This window comes from Macaca mulatta, chromosome 1, assembly GCF_049350105.2.
Source record: "Macaca mulatta isolate MMU2019108-1 chromosome 1, T2T-MMU8v2.0, whole genome shotgun sequence".
NCBI lineage: Eukaryota > Metazoa > Chordata > Mammalia > Primates > Cercopithecidae > Macaca > Macaca mulatta.
The window spans coordinates 155513501-155527105 of NC_133406.1; the positions used below are offsets into that span (position 1 = coordinate 155513501).

Below are 13605 nucleotides of genomic sequence, written 5' to 3' on the forward strand. Positions count from 1 at the left end.
TTAATGATAGGGATACATCCTAACAAATGCATTGTTAGGTAATTTTGTCATTGTATGAACATCATAGAGTGTACTTACACAAACCTAGATGGGATAGCTTTCTATATACCTAGGCTATGTAGCGTAGCCTATTATTCCCAGGCTACAAACCTGAACAGCATGCTACTTTACTGAATACTGTAGGCATCTGGAACACAGTGTTTAGTATTTGTGTATGTTAGCATGTTAGCATATCTAAACATAGAAAAAAATAAAACATGCAGTCAAAATATGATATAAAAGATGAAAAATGGGGACTGGGCGCGGTGGCTCATGCCTGTAATCCCAGCACTTTGGGAGGCCGAGGCAGGCGGATTGCAAAGTCAGGAGATCGAAACCATCCTGGTTAACATGGTGAAACCCCGTCTCTACTAAAAATACAAAAAATTAGTCAGTCTTGGTGGCCGGCGCCTGTAGTCCTAGCTACTTGGGAGGCTGAGGCAGGAGAATGACATGAACCCGGGAGGCGGTGTGTGCAGTGAGCCAGGCTTGGTGGTGGGCGCCTGTAGTCTCAGGTACTCGGGAGGCTGAGGCAGGAGAATGGCATGAACCTGGGAGGCGGGGTGTGCAGTGAGCCGAGATCACACCACTGCACACCAGCCTGGGCAACAGAACGAGACTCCATCTCAAAAAAAAAAAAAAAAAAAAAAAGATTAAAAATGGTACACCTGTATAGGGGACTTACCATGAATGAAACCTGCAGAAGTGGAAGTTGCTCTGGGTAAGTCGGTAGGTAAGCAGTGAGTGAATGTGAGGGCCTAGGTCATTATTGTACACTACCTTAAATTATAAACACATAGACCACACTAAATTTATTTCAAACATTTTTCTTCCTTTAATAATAAGTTAATGTTAGCTTACTGTAAGTTTTTTATTTTATAAACTTTTATTTATTTTTGAGACAGGGTCTTGCTCTGTTGCCCAGGCTAGAGTGCAGTGACATAATCACGGCTCACTGCAGCCTCCACCTCCTGGACTCAGTGATTCTCCCATCTCAGTCTCTGGAGTAGCTGGGACTACAGGAACATGCCATTATCCCTGGCTAATTTTTAAAAATTTTTGTAGAGATGAGGTCTCCCAGTGTTGCTCAGGCTGGTCTCAATCTCCTGGACTCAAGCAGGCCTCCCGCCTTGGCCTCTCAAGTGCTGGGATAAACAGGCATAAGCCACCTCTCCTGGCCTAAAAATTTAAATTATTTATTCATTTATTTATTTTTCATTGCACAATGGAAATGGTATGAACTTTTATTTATTTATTTTACTTTTTTTTTTTTTGAGAGGGATCTCCCTCTGTCATCCGGGCTGGAGTACAGTGGTGTAATCTCAGCTCACTGCAACCTCCGCCTCCCGGGTTCAAGTGATTCTCCTGCCTCAGCCTCCTGAGTAGCTGGGTCTACAGGCGCCCGCCACCAAGCCCGGCTAATTTTTGTATTTTTAGTAGAGACAGGGTTTCACCATATTGGCCAGGCTGGTCTCAAACTCCTGACCTTGTGATCCACCCACCTTGGCCTCCCAAAGTGCTGGGATTACAGGCGTAAGCCACAGTGCCCGGTCAAACTTTTAAAATGATTAAACTCTCCTTTGTAATAACACAGCTTAAAACACGAACACATGGTACAGCTATACAAAAATATTTATATCCTTATTCTACAAGTTTTTTTCTATTTTTCAAAACTATTTTTTTTTGTTAAAAAATAAGACAAAAACACACACATTAGCATAGGCTTACACAAGGTCAGGATTAACAATATCACTGTCTTCTACCTCTGCATCTTATCTCACTGGAAGATGTCCGGGGTAATAACAGGCATGGAACTGTCATCTACGATAACACCATCTTCTTCTGGAATACATCCTGAGGCTATTTGACAGCTGGCTTTTTTTTTTTTTTTTCAAGTAGAAGTATACTCTAAAATAATGATAACAGTATAGTAAATATGTAAGCCAATCACATGGTTGTTTATTATCATTGTCAAGTATTATGTACTGCACACAACTATATGTGCTACACTCTTATAGACTGGCAGTGCAGTAGGAGTTTATTTACACCAGCATCCCCACGAATAGGTAGATAACGCATTGCTCTACAACGTTATTGTGGTGACATTACCACATCACTAGGCGACAGGAATTTTTCAACTCTGCTATAATCTTATGAGAGGTGTTGTGTACGTAGTCGGTTGTCCACCAAAATGTGTTATAATAGTAATATACCATTAGGATATTCTAGCAACATCAAGAGCATCACATAGAATCATATGTTGAGGCCAGGTGCGGTGGTTCATGCCTATAATCCCAGCACTTTGGGAGGCTAAGGTGGGCGGATCACCTGAGGTCATGAGTTCAAGATCAGCCTGGCCAACATGGTGAAACCGCATCTCTACTAAAAATACAAAAATTAGCTGAGCGTGGTGGCATGTGCCTGAAATCCCGGCTACTCAGGAGGCTGAGGCAGGAGAATCACTTGAGCCCGGGAGGCAGAGGTTGCAGTGAGCTGAGATCGAGCAACTGCACTCCAGCCTGGGCAACACAGCTAGACCTTGTTTCAAAAAAAAAAAAAAAAAAAAAAGATTCATATGTTGAAATTAGCAATGTAGGGACTTGTTTGCTTCCAACACTTATTTCTTGCAATACCATTAATTGGATTAACACAATATATTCTATGAGTATAAATGTATTGATGTTTATCTACAAGAATGACTCACTGACAAGTCCAGAAACACACACAACATTGTAAAAGTTAAAAGCAAGATTGACTGATAAGACCTTAACTGCTTCTCTTTTATGCACTCCTCTCCTGCTTTCCAGGAATGTTTATGTAAACCTTTCATGTCAGCTTTCCTGTCTTTCTTTTGACTTGGTGTCAATATATTCCTTTAAGCCAGTAAAATCATTATGTTGATTGTTAACGTTTAATATTCTCCTTTACATTGTTTTAACATCTTTGTCAGAAATCAATTGACCATATATGTGTGAATCTATTTCCAGATTCTATTTTGTTCCATTGCCTATGTGTAGTCTATATGTCTCTCTTCATCAGTACCAAGTTGTCTAGCTTAAATAGCTTTATAGATATAGGTAGGATAAATCCTCCAGTTTTATCTTTCTTTTAAAAAATTGCTTTGTTTATTCTTGATTCTTTGCATTTGCTTCCATAAGAATTTTAGAATCAAGTTGTCAATTTCTACAAAACAGTTTGCTAGAATTTTCATTGAGATTGGATTGAATCTATAAATGAACTTGGTGAAAACTGACATTTTAATAATATTGATTCTTGTAATTTATGAACATGGTTGATATTTTCATTAAGTCTTCCAATAAAAAGGGGGAGTCAGCATTTATAAGCACATCACATATGCTTGATACAGTAATGGGTGCTTTACATGTATCATATTAATTGAAAATCACCATTCCTTTTATTAGCTAGATTGTGTTAGGGACAAGCTGCCCCAAAAAAGCTTCTTGGTACTGCCAACACCCCCACCCCCACCCCCTCAAACCTCTCCGTGTCACCCCTCCCCTTCCCCCAAATCTTTTTACATTTCTAAGCCCTTATCTAGGCACCGCGGTGAAGCCAGCAGACTTTTACCTATCAGGCCTTGCTGCTCTAAAGCAAACCCAATTACAAACCATCTGGACCGCACAGTGGGAGGTCGTGGGAAGCATAAACAAATTTTACCTACACCCTCCGGTACCATAAACGTCACGAGGTGATATGTGGCAGAGTAAACCAACAAACAATCTCAGGGTCTCTCTCCCCCATATAAACCCCTCATTTTGTAAGCTCAGGGCTGCCTCTCTCTGTAATGGAGCAGCCGGGAGGTTGAATAAAGGCTTGCCTGAACTTGTCTGTCTCTCTCTGTCTCTCTCTCTCTCTCTCTCTCTCTCACTCACTCTCACTCTCTCTCTCATTCTTTCTCTCGGCTAACCTTACAGATTGCACATAAAAGGAAAAGGGGTTGAGAGAAGGTAAGTAACTCCCTAGAGACCAATAAGTGGCACAGAAGGTTATTTGGGCCCTCATCTGCCTGAGTTCAAACCCTGGCTTTTTCTATTCACCGGTCCTTATAACTCAGCTAAAACGAGGGTTAAGCAAGGGCCATCATTTATGACTGTGAACCTCTACAAAGTTCAGATTGTTCCTGAACAATCAAGCATTTCAAACTCTTACCGTCAAGTAAGGAGATAGCGTTACATCGTGTGTAGGCATATGGGGATTAAAGATTACATTGTATTTCCCAAATTGCACTTGAGAATTGTGCCAATTATATCCTTTCTGTTCTTGTTCACGGTATGCGGGATCTACCTTGTTCACGGTATGTGGGATCCAGGTTAATCAACAGCATAACATTCTTGTACCCTGTTGCAAAAATTTATTAGTAATTCATGCATACTGGTTTAGGATTTGAAAACAGGTTTTATAAAAGGTTTGCCAGGTATCGACCTAATTTCAGGAATACCCTAGTAGGGAAATTCAGTGACCTTTACCAACTTACCCGTGGCCAAAAAAATAAATAAGTAAAAATTAAAAATCAGAACGAATCCAAAGTAATTATAATTAAAATTAACCAAAGTTTCTGATCCAATCCTGATAAGGGGTATTAGGTTTAATATTTAAGGATAATTTATGAAGAAAAAGATTACGGTTCAAAGTCCACTTTAGGTATTTCTATTTACATTTCTTGGAAAAGCTTCCCAGGGCTCTTTCTGCCCCAGCCCCCAATCTACAGAGGAGTCTAGTCGACTGTCCACTCATTTCACGGCACTTGTCTGAAACTAGAAGACCCAGGGAGGGAACAAGGTTCAGGCTTGAAACTCTAAGACATTCAAGATTTCACTTTGTATGCAAACATCACAATGGGAGGCTGCAGCGGTGCCTCATACTCACCGGCGCTAGGAGCTATAGATCCCGCACCTGCGGAGCCGGGCAACCACCTGAGGGGCCTCGGCCGGGAGCAGGTGGCCCCCCCCGGCAGCTCCTGAGCAAAGCGGGCAAACCTGAGCAGGGCGGAACGGGTTGCTCAGGGAGGAAATCAAGGGAGTGATAGGGTGGGGGTGGCAGAGAACGGGCACAACGCCGGCTTCCTCCGGACTGCCTCCTGCGTCCCACCTGTGCTCTTGAAAGGCGGCCCCCGCGACAGGGCGCGGCGGGAACCGGAGCCGGGAGTAGGGTCACGAGTTAAAGCGGCGGGGGCGGGAGGATGCCCGGGCGGCGGACGGGGCGCTCTCCTCCCTTCTGACCCTGGGCGGAGCGGGGCTCGAGGTTGCTGGAGCCGCTCGCTGACTCTCCCTACGCTCTTGCCGCGGACACCGGAGCTGCGGCCGCTCCCCGCTGTCCCCCAGGTGAGCCCGCCGGGCGCCGCCCTGGGGCGTCGAGTGTCGCAGGAACGGCGCCCGCAGCGCACAGGGAGGGGCCCGGGAGGCCGGGAGGCAGCAAGCCGTCGGGGACGCCGCGGGAGGGCCGGGTCGGGCCGGGCAGTCGGCGCCATGGAGGGCAGGCGGGCTGGAGCTGGGCGCGAGATGCAGCTGTTCCGCGCCGCCCCCACACCGCCCGCAGGTCAGTGGAGGTGCGTGCCTGCCAGGCCTGCCCGGGGCTGGGCGGGTGGGGGTGCTCTGCTCTTCAGTCCCCCTCCAGGCCGCCGCCCACCTGTGGCCAGGGCTCAGAAGGCTGGAAGCCACCTCTGCCCGGAGCCCCTGCGCTGGAAGGCTTTGATACCGGCCGGGACTCCAGATGGCCTTGAGGCGGCTCGGCCGGCCCCTCTCAAGGCGGACTGTCCCCCTGTTAGAGGTGGGGGCGGCTGGAAGTGGGGGCTCAAGCCCGGGTCGCTGCGCTGGCTGAAAGCAGCCGCCAGCCGGACTGCGGCCGTCTGAGCTCAAGGGCAGTGCCCGGGGATGGCAGCGACCGCTCTGGGACATCGCTGCAACCCTCCGGCTCTTTCTCGCACAGATTACCCGACATAAGTGTCAACCCTTGTTTGTTTGTTTAAAAAAAGAAAAAAAGAGAAAGACTGGTGAGACCAAAGTTTTGTGTCTGATGAAGTGGGAAAGCGCTTCTGAAAAAACGAGGTTGCGTAACTTTGTCGCCAACTGCGAGGCCTTTCCTATTTATACAGTCCCGGGCTTTCTCCAATTTTCTACAGCTTACTCCAATCAAGCCTCTGACCGCCAGGAATAGGTAACCTGTGTGTGTCCGTTTGCTCCTTCTAAGAGCATGCCTGATACATACTTCGGTGGCCTCTCCGGATGGCCCCTTCGTCGGGTAGCCTCTCCTGCTGGGGCCCTTCGCCCACCTTGCCTCCCGTGCCGGTGCTCCGGGTGAATGTCAAAGGTGGCTGGCTGCGAATATCTCCTTCAGCTGCTGGGGTTTCCGACAGTTTGCAGTTTTTAAAAGTGCACCCTCGGAAGTGCTTTTCAGACTGGGTAAAGCTACCGTTTCCAAGGTCAGCAGCCGGTCCTGGTGAATGAAATGTCTTCCGGGACAACTCCTTGTGATGTGCTGAATAGATGCTGGTTGGCTTGTTTTCTCTTTGTTCCTGTGGGTTACTGTTACATGGTGTGTGGCTAGTTTGTTTAAAATTTAATTTTCCCTGTATCAAAGTGGAAAGGGCTTAGTGTCAATATACAATTCACCAACATGCTTGATTATTAACAGCTTCATCATTATGTTGGTGTTCATATGCGAGCTTTGGTGAACATGAAATCATCTGTGTTTTAAGTCCTATAGATAAAGTCTCCTTAAATGCTGGTTAAAATATCCTGCCTTCACAAAAAAATGCTTATCATTACTCGCCATCAGAGAAATGCAAATCAAAACCACAATGAGATACCATCTCACACCAGTTAGAATGGCAATCATTAAAAAGTCAGGACACAACAGGTGCTGGAGAGGATGTGGAGAAATAGGGACACTTTTACACTGTTGGTGGGACTGTAAACTAGTTCAACCATTGTGGAAAACAGTGTGGCGATTCCTCAAGGATCTAGAACTAGAAATACCATTTGACCCAGCCATCCCATTACTGGGGATATACCCAAAAGATTGTAAGTCATGCTGCTATAAAGACACATGCACACATACGTTTATTGCAGCACTATTCACAATAGCAAAGACTTGGAATCAGCCCAGATGTCCATCAGTGACAGACTGGATTAAGAAAATGTGGCACATATACACCATGAAATTCTATGCAGCCATAAAAAAGGATGAGTTCATGCCCTTTGTAGGGACAGGGATGCAGCTGGAAACCATCATTCTCAGCAAACTATTGCAAGAACAGAAAACCAAACACTGCATGTTCTCACTCATAGGTGGAAATTGAACAATGAGATCACTTGGACACAGGAAGGGGAACATCACACACCGGGACCTATTGTGGGGAGCGGGGAGGGATAGCATTAGGAGATATACCTAATGTAAATGACGAGTTAATGGGTGCAGCACACTAACATGGCACATGTATACATATGTAAAAAACCTGCACGTTGTGCACATGTACCCTAGAACTTAAAGTATTAAAAAAACCCAAAAAACCCTGCCTTTTTGAAGGAAGTAAAACTGTTGAGTGAAAATCCTAATTTATTAATAATTTTCTTTCCTTTATGCCTTTACCTAAGAATTACTGCATTTATGCTTTGACGGGCATTTTAACACACACACACAAGCCACACTTTAATGAGTTATATCATAATTATTTCATTTTGAAGGTACTGCATATGCCATACAGTAAATATGTTTTATGGTTTATTCATCCAGCAGTATCCTTATTAATCTCTTCATTAATCGAGAGTTTAAAAACCTTCCTCATGGCTATTCTTTATAGCCAGTATCTATTGTTCGGAGATGTTGGGCTTGCTAAGAATGCTTGAATTGGAATCAAAAGTGGGGTTCTAGACTTGGAAAGCAGCATGGTATCTAACCAGTGACTTGTAAGAAATTGTATGAATGCAGGTTGCAATTTTCCTCCTTCATTGCTGAGTAAAAGTTATTATTAAAATGTCAAATAAAGCCTGCCTTTCTTTTCTGTATGGAAGAACCCTACTCATGGTTTGGGGTATTTTACTTTGAACAGGTTTCCATAGTATAATATCAGTCTTAGTCTGAGGGAAAATCCAAGATCCATCCCAGTCTCTAGAGTGACTTCTCCGTCACTTTGAAAAAGCTGATTCTGAAGACAATAAAACCAGCCCAACCCAGCCCTTTTCAAACGCACCGGCCTCCCCAAATAGATATGAAGTACTTTGAAAATATGCTATAAATATAAGGCCTTCAATTAAAAAGTCCTTACAAGTGATGCCACAGACTGGGAATTAGGCTTACATTGAGGGCCTACTTTCCCCTTTGTACAACAGTTATGTTTCCTGAGGCACATACTGCCCCTTAAAGAACCTTTCTAGGAAGCCGCTCTGTCTGCTGTGGGTGTTAGGCAGGTGAGTCTGCTTAGCGCTAGACCCTATGCAAAGGCTTTGCTGTTTTATATAATGGTCACTACAGTCATAACTATTTAATTCTGGCTACAATCGTAGAAGGGTAGGTGTTGTTATTCCCATTTTGCTGGAGAGGAAACTGAGGCTCAGAAGGGCTAAATGATTTCCTTGAGATTGCAGAAATGTCAAGTTATAGAACCAGGATTAGAAACCAAACTGAATCTTGGTTCTTTACACTACACCCTGCTATCTTTAACTCAGTGGTTTTAAACATTTTTTGATAATCTGTGAAAGTTTTAGTTACTTCCCAGGAAAAAGTGTCCACAGCCACATATATGAAAGTTTTCATATAACTTCAAGGCCCACATACCCTCTGAAGTCCTTCCCCGTGGTCCTCAGGTCTCTGATCCTGCTCTAACTATACTGAGTGAGGCAGAAAACATATACATCCTATATATATGTACATATAATCTTTTACTGTTGGGAGCAGCCCTTGAATTTGGTAACTTTGAACTATGTGAAAATTCACTTTGTAATTAAAACAAATAAAAAAGTGATGTCTTACATTAGAACTGATTCTGTAAACATCTAAAATGCAGTTTAGAGCAGTGGTGCTTATTTGAAACCAGAACTTCTATTTGGGCTTCTTCCTGCAGTATCAAAGAATATGGACTTGTGTCTTTACTCACTAAATGGAAATGTTGGTTGTTGTTTTTTTTTTCCTCTAGAGATGGCAAATCCTGAGGTAGTTATAAGTAGCTGCAGCTCTCATGAAGAGGAAAATCGCTGCAATTTTAACCAGCATACATCTCCATCTGAGGAGCTTCTATTAGAAGACCAGATGAGGCGAAAACTCAAATTTTTTTTCATGAATCCCTGTGAGAAGTTCTGGGCTCGAGGTAGAAAACCATGGAAACTTGCCATACAAATTCTAAAAATTGCAATGGTGACTATCCAGGTAAGTATCTCAGATCATGGGTTTGGTGAAAGCCTCTTTTAATAACAAAGAGAACTATGGACAGTGTTTTTGTTTTTTTAATATATATAACTTTTAACTACATGCATAATGTAGAACAGTAACAGATAAGAAAACATACAATCTTAGACCCTTCTGTCTTCAACATTTGTGAAAGAGTTTGGCTTCTTTTTTCTTAGTTTTTTTCTTCTCATCTTTCCCTTGGTTATAATTTTAGTCACATAATCTAATTAGTTTTCAGCAAAGGAAAACTAATATTTGGCTTCCAATGAAGAGGTTCAGCTGGTTTCTAAATAAGCCATGGAAACTAGTGTTGTCCAATATTAGGACTTTCTTTTCCTTCCTAGTTAGTTTCCTGGGAATTTCTCTCTTCAGAAACTTAAAGGGCTCTTGCTACAGGCAAATTCTTAGGTTCTCACATGATCATGAGACCCGTGCAATGGAAGAATGTGAAGTTAACTAAGAGAAGAGGAGTGGCAGGAGCTAGAGAAACACAGGACCTCTTTTTAGTTCAAAGGGAGCTTTTAAATCTTATTTCCTTGGCTTCTTTTAACATTTTTATGGGGGAAGGAGGAACCATATTTTGTGATTCTTAATATATACTGGTTGTGATTTACTCTTACGAAAATATGTTTTCCCGTTGGTGAGAGTAATTATCTCTTGCTAAAAGCAAAGGGCAAAATAAAAGCAGATTTTAATGAGAAAAATCGATGTGATAGGTTTATTTTTATTATTACTTACTCTTCCTAAGTTGGTGAAAAATGCTTAATTAAATAAACAATTGGTATTGAAGGAGAGATTAAAAAAACAGGACATTACTAATTTTAACTGCTTATTGAGAACAAATGCTTATGATTGTTAGGGAACCAAAGCAATTTCTACAATCATATGAAGTTGGTAGAATTCTTGCTTGTTTCTAATGCTAGATGTTGTATCAAGGGAAACAAACATTTGGTGACTACCCTGTTCCAGTACATTATTTCATTTAATTCTAACACTCCTACTGGCTCATTTTACAGAAGAGGAAGCTGACATTCATAGAGCTCTTTTAAAGTCACATGGCTTGGCCAGGCAGGGTGGCTCATGCCTATAATTGCAGCACTGTGGGATGCTGAGGTGGGTGGATTGCTTAAGCTAAGGAGTTCCAGACCAGCCTGGGTAACGTGGTGAAAACCCGTTTCTACAAAAAATACAAAAATTAGCCAGGTGTAGTGATCACACCACTGTGCTCCAGCCTGGCTGACAGAGTGAGACCCTGTCTCAAAAAAAAAAAAAAAAAAAAAAAAAAAAATCACATGGCTCGTCAGTGGCAATGTCAAGACTTTGAAGGCAGGCATTCTCTCTATTATACACACTGAAAATGGATGTTCAATCCTCAGCCAAATATTTGGCAAGTTGAAATTGAAATTCTTAACTTCTGAGTGATAATATGGTGTGTCACAACACAATAGTGAAAAGTTTATGTCTATTGTTTCTTATAAAAGGGAAAAGCCTGTAACAATTGAACATGAATATTTTCTACTTAGAATAATAATAGGTACCACTTGAGTGTTTGCTGTGTACCAGGCTAAATATTTTATAGGTGTCATCATGTTCAATTCTTTTTTTTCTGAGATGGAGTCCCACTGTGTGGCCCAGGCTAGAGTACAGTGGCACCATCTCAGCTCACTGCAACCTCTGCCTCCTGGGTTCAAGCGATTCTCCTGCCTCAACCTCTTGAATAGCTGGGATTACAGGCGCATGCCACCACGCCTGGCTAACTTTTGTATTTTTAGTAGAGACGGGGTTTCACCATGTTGGCCAGGCTGCTCTTGAACTCCTGACCTCAGGTGATCCATTCACCTAGGCCTCCCAAAGTGCTGGGATTACAGGGTGAGCCACTGTGCCCGGCCCATACTCAATTCTTAAAACAAGTTGGAGGGTAGGTAGTGGTATCCTGATTTCACAGAGGAGAACGATGAGGGGCTTGGTAAGGAAAAGGACCCTGTCATAGTCAGGAAACTAGAAGAGTAGAACTGATATTCAAACTCAGATTTATTTTCTCTAAGATTTATTTTGTCTAAGATTTTCTCTAAGATTTATGTTCGTAATTCTTAATTCTTAATTTTTAATTCTTAGGGAGCTCATCTAACCTTCCTATGTTTACTAGGGTGATCAAAGGAAAACTGGCCAATGGTTTAAGATACTAAAGCTGCTAGTAATAAGCATGTAAAAGGTTTAGGTAAGTTTTTAAAAGGAACTGAGGGTTTCTTAATTGTGATGTTTCCTTAATTTATATCAGAGCAATCAAACAAATAGTAGATAAAGACAGCTTTGTAATTGGGCAAATGAGGTGAGCAAATGGTGACAGATTCTCTCAGGGAAAAGGAGGTGGTCCTTCGGTTAAATTTGAGATTTTGTGTCTGCAGCAGCAAAAGAAAGATGTTTACAATGGTGGACATCCTATTTCTCTTTTCCCACTGCCTGGCTTACTCTGAATGACAGCAGTTTTCTCTCAGCCATTGTTATTCCTGTCTGCCACTAAACCTTTGAGGGCAGGGACCAATGTCTTCTCATTGTATCCTCAGTCGCTAGCTCACTGCTGACACATGAGAGTCAGGTGTGGTGGCTCCATTACCCAGCCTCAGCCATCACTATGATGAAAGATTAAAATTAATAACTATGACCCTGGGTGTAAGTAGTCATTAAGTCCTCAGAGCTGAAAGTATACTTTCAGGGCTCCTTAACAAATAATGAGAATATTAACTTTTCAGAGTTTGTGCAGCAACCAAGACCTAAAAATTCACTTGAAAGTAAGGCCTTTATGTCATACATGACAATGATTTTACTGTGACATTGACTAACTGCCAAACAAAAAACAAGCTTGTTTTTCATATAGGTGAATACTGTATTTTTTCTGAGTTTGTAATATATATTTTTGCCATAATTGTATTTGTATTTTTGCCATAATTGTATTTGAATGACTGGTAAGAATATCTTTGAGCATTCTTTGGGGCTGTTTGGTCATCAGCTTCAACAGATGCAAAATCCCCAGAATATCAAGATATAGTCTTATTGAGGATAATTAAAGAAGCTCTGCAGAAATGAGAGTTAGGTGCAGAGTGATGATATGTGTGGGGTGCAGACCATATATCATATGTGGAAGGGAGAGGGGAAAAGATTGTCTGCTCTGTTTTTTTCTGATGAAACCCTGAATTACTTTGTGTAGCATGACAGGGTGGATAGAACCTAGATTTAGTCTGTCAGACATGGGTTTCAATTTTGACTGTATCAACTGGCTAGTTATGTGACTTGAAAAAATTATGTAACTTCTCTAGGCCTCACCTCTAAAATTGGTGTATTAGGAATATAAGGCAGGATTAGTATGAGGAAAGTTCCCGGAATAGTGTATGGCACATAGGTGGTCAACACTGTTCCTGCCTTCCATATAAAATATACTCTGCCTCACTCTGGGATTTAAGTAAGAGTGTAGTTTCTCAATTTACAGCATGTATAGCATGTGGGGGGTGTGTGTGCATGTGTGTGCCTGTGTGTGGAAGTGTGTAAGAGAGAGAGAGAGATAGAGGTTTGGGTGAGAGGGAAGAGAAGACGAAAGAGAGACTTAGAGTATGGTAAGCTTTTTTTTTTTTTTGACACGTAGTTTCACTCTTGCTGCCTAGGCTGGAGTGCAATGGCGCAATCTCAGCTCATAGCAACCTCTGCCTTCCGGGTTCAAGCGATTCTTCTGCCTCAGCCTCCTGAGTAGCTGGGATTACAGGCATGTGCCACCATGCCCGGCTAACTGTTTTTATTTGTAGTAGAGATGGGGTTTCACCATGTTGGTCAGGCTGGTCTTGAACTCCTGACCTCAAGTAATCCACCTGCCTCTGCCTCCCAAAGTGTTTGGATTACAGGTATGAGCCACTGCGCCCGGCTATATTGTAAGCTTTTAGGTATAATTGAAAGGCCTTAGGTTAACATGTCAACAGTGCAGTGAAACTTTTTGTGTGTGTGAACAACTGAGTTTCATTTAAAACACTTAGGTCAATCCTGCATGACTATTAAGGACACATTATGTTAATATACTTTAAACATGAGTTGAAAAGGTATTTTCTATTTTTGGTCTTACTGTCATGGTTTTGGTGATTAGACCTAGGAATATAGTGTGGTCATAGGACTTCTACTTTC

The 13605-nt window shown here is 42.4% G+C and overlaps 2 protein-coding genes across 7 annotated transcripts in view; one reads left to right on the forward strand and one right to left on the reverse strand.

Moving 5' to 3' along the window:
* The window catches only part of DNAI3 (dynein axonemal intermediate chain 3), a 142214-nt gene that overhangs the window by 83746 nt on the left and 44863 nt on the right, over positions 1-13605 (reverse strand). The gene's annotated exons all lie outside the window — the stretch shown is intronic.
* Positions 5151-13605, forward strand: part of MCOLN3 (mucolipin TRP cation channel 3) — a 32067-nt gene continuing 23612 nt past the window's right edge. For 2 of the 3 annotated variants that reach the window (XM_001108412.5, XM_028831906.2), the window contains exons 1-2: positions 5151-5381; positions 9191-9420. In XM_001108412.5, the coding sequence (XP_001108412.1) occupies positions 9193-9420 (228 nt within the window). In that variant the 5' untranslated portion in view covers positions 5151-5381; positions 9191-9192. Of the gene's footprint in view, positions 5382-6178; positions 6479-9190; positions 9421-13605 lie in introns of all 3 variants that reach the window. The other variant, XM_077953479.1, reaches the window with a different exon arrangement.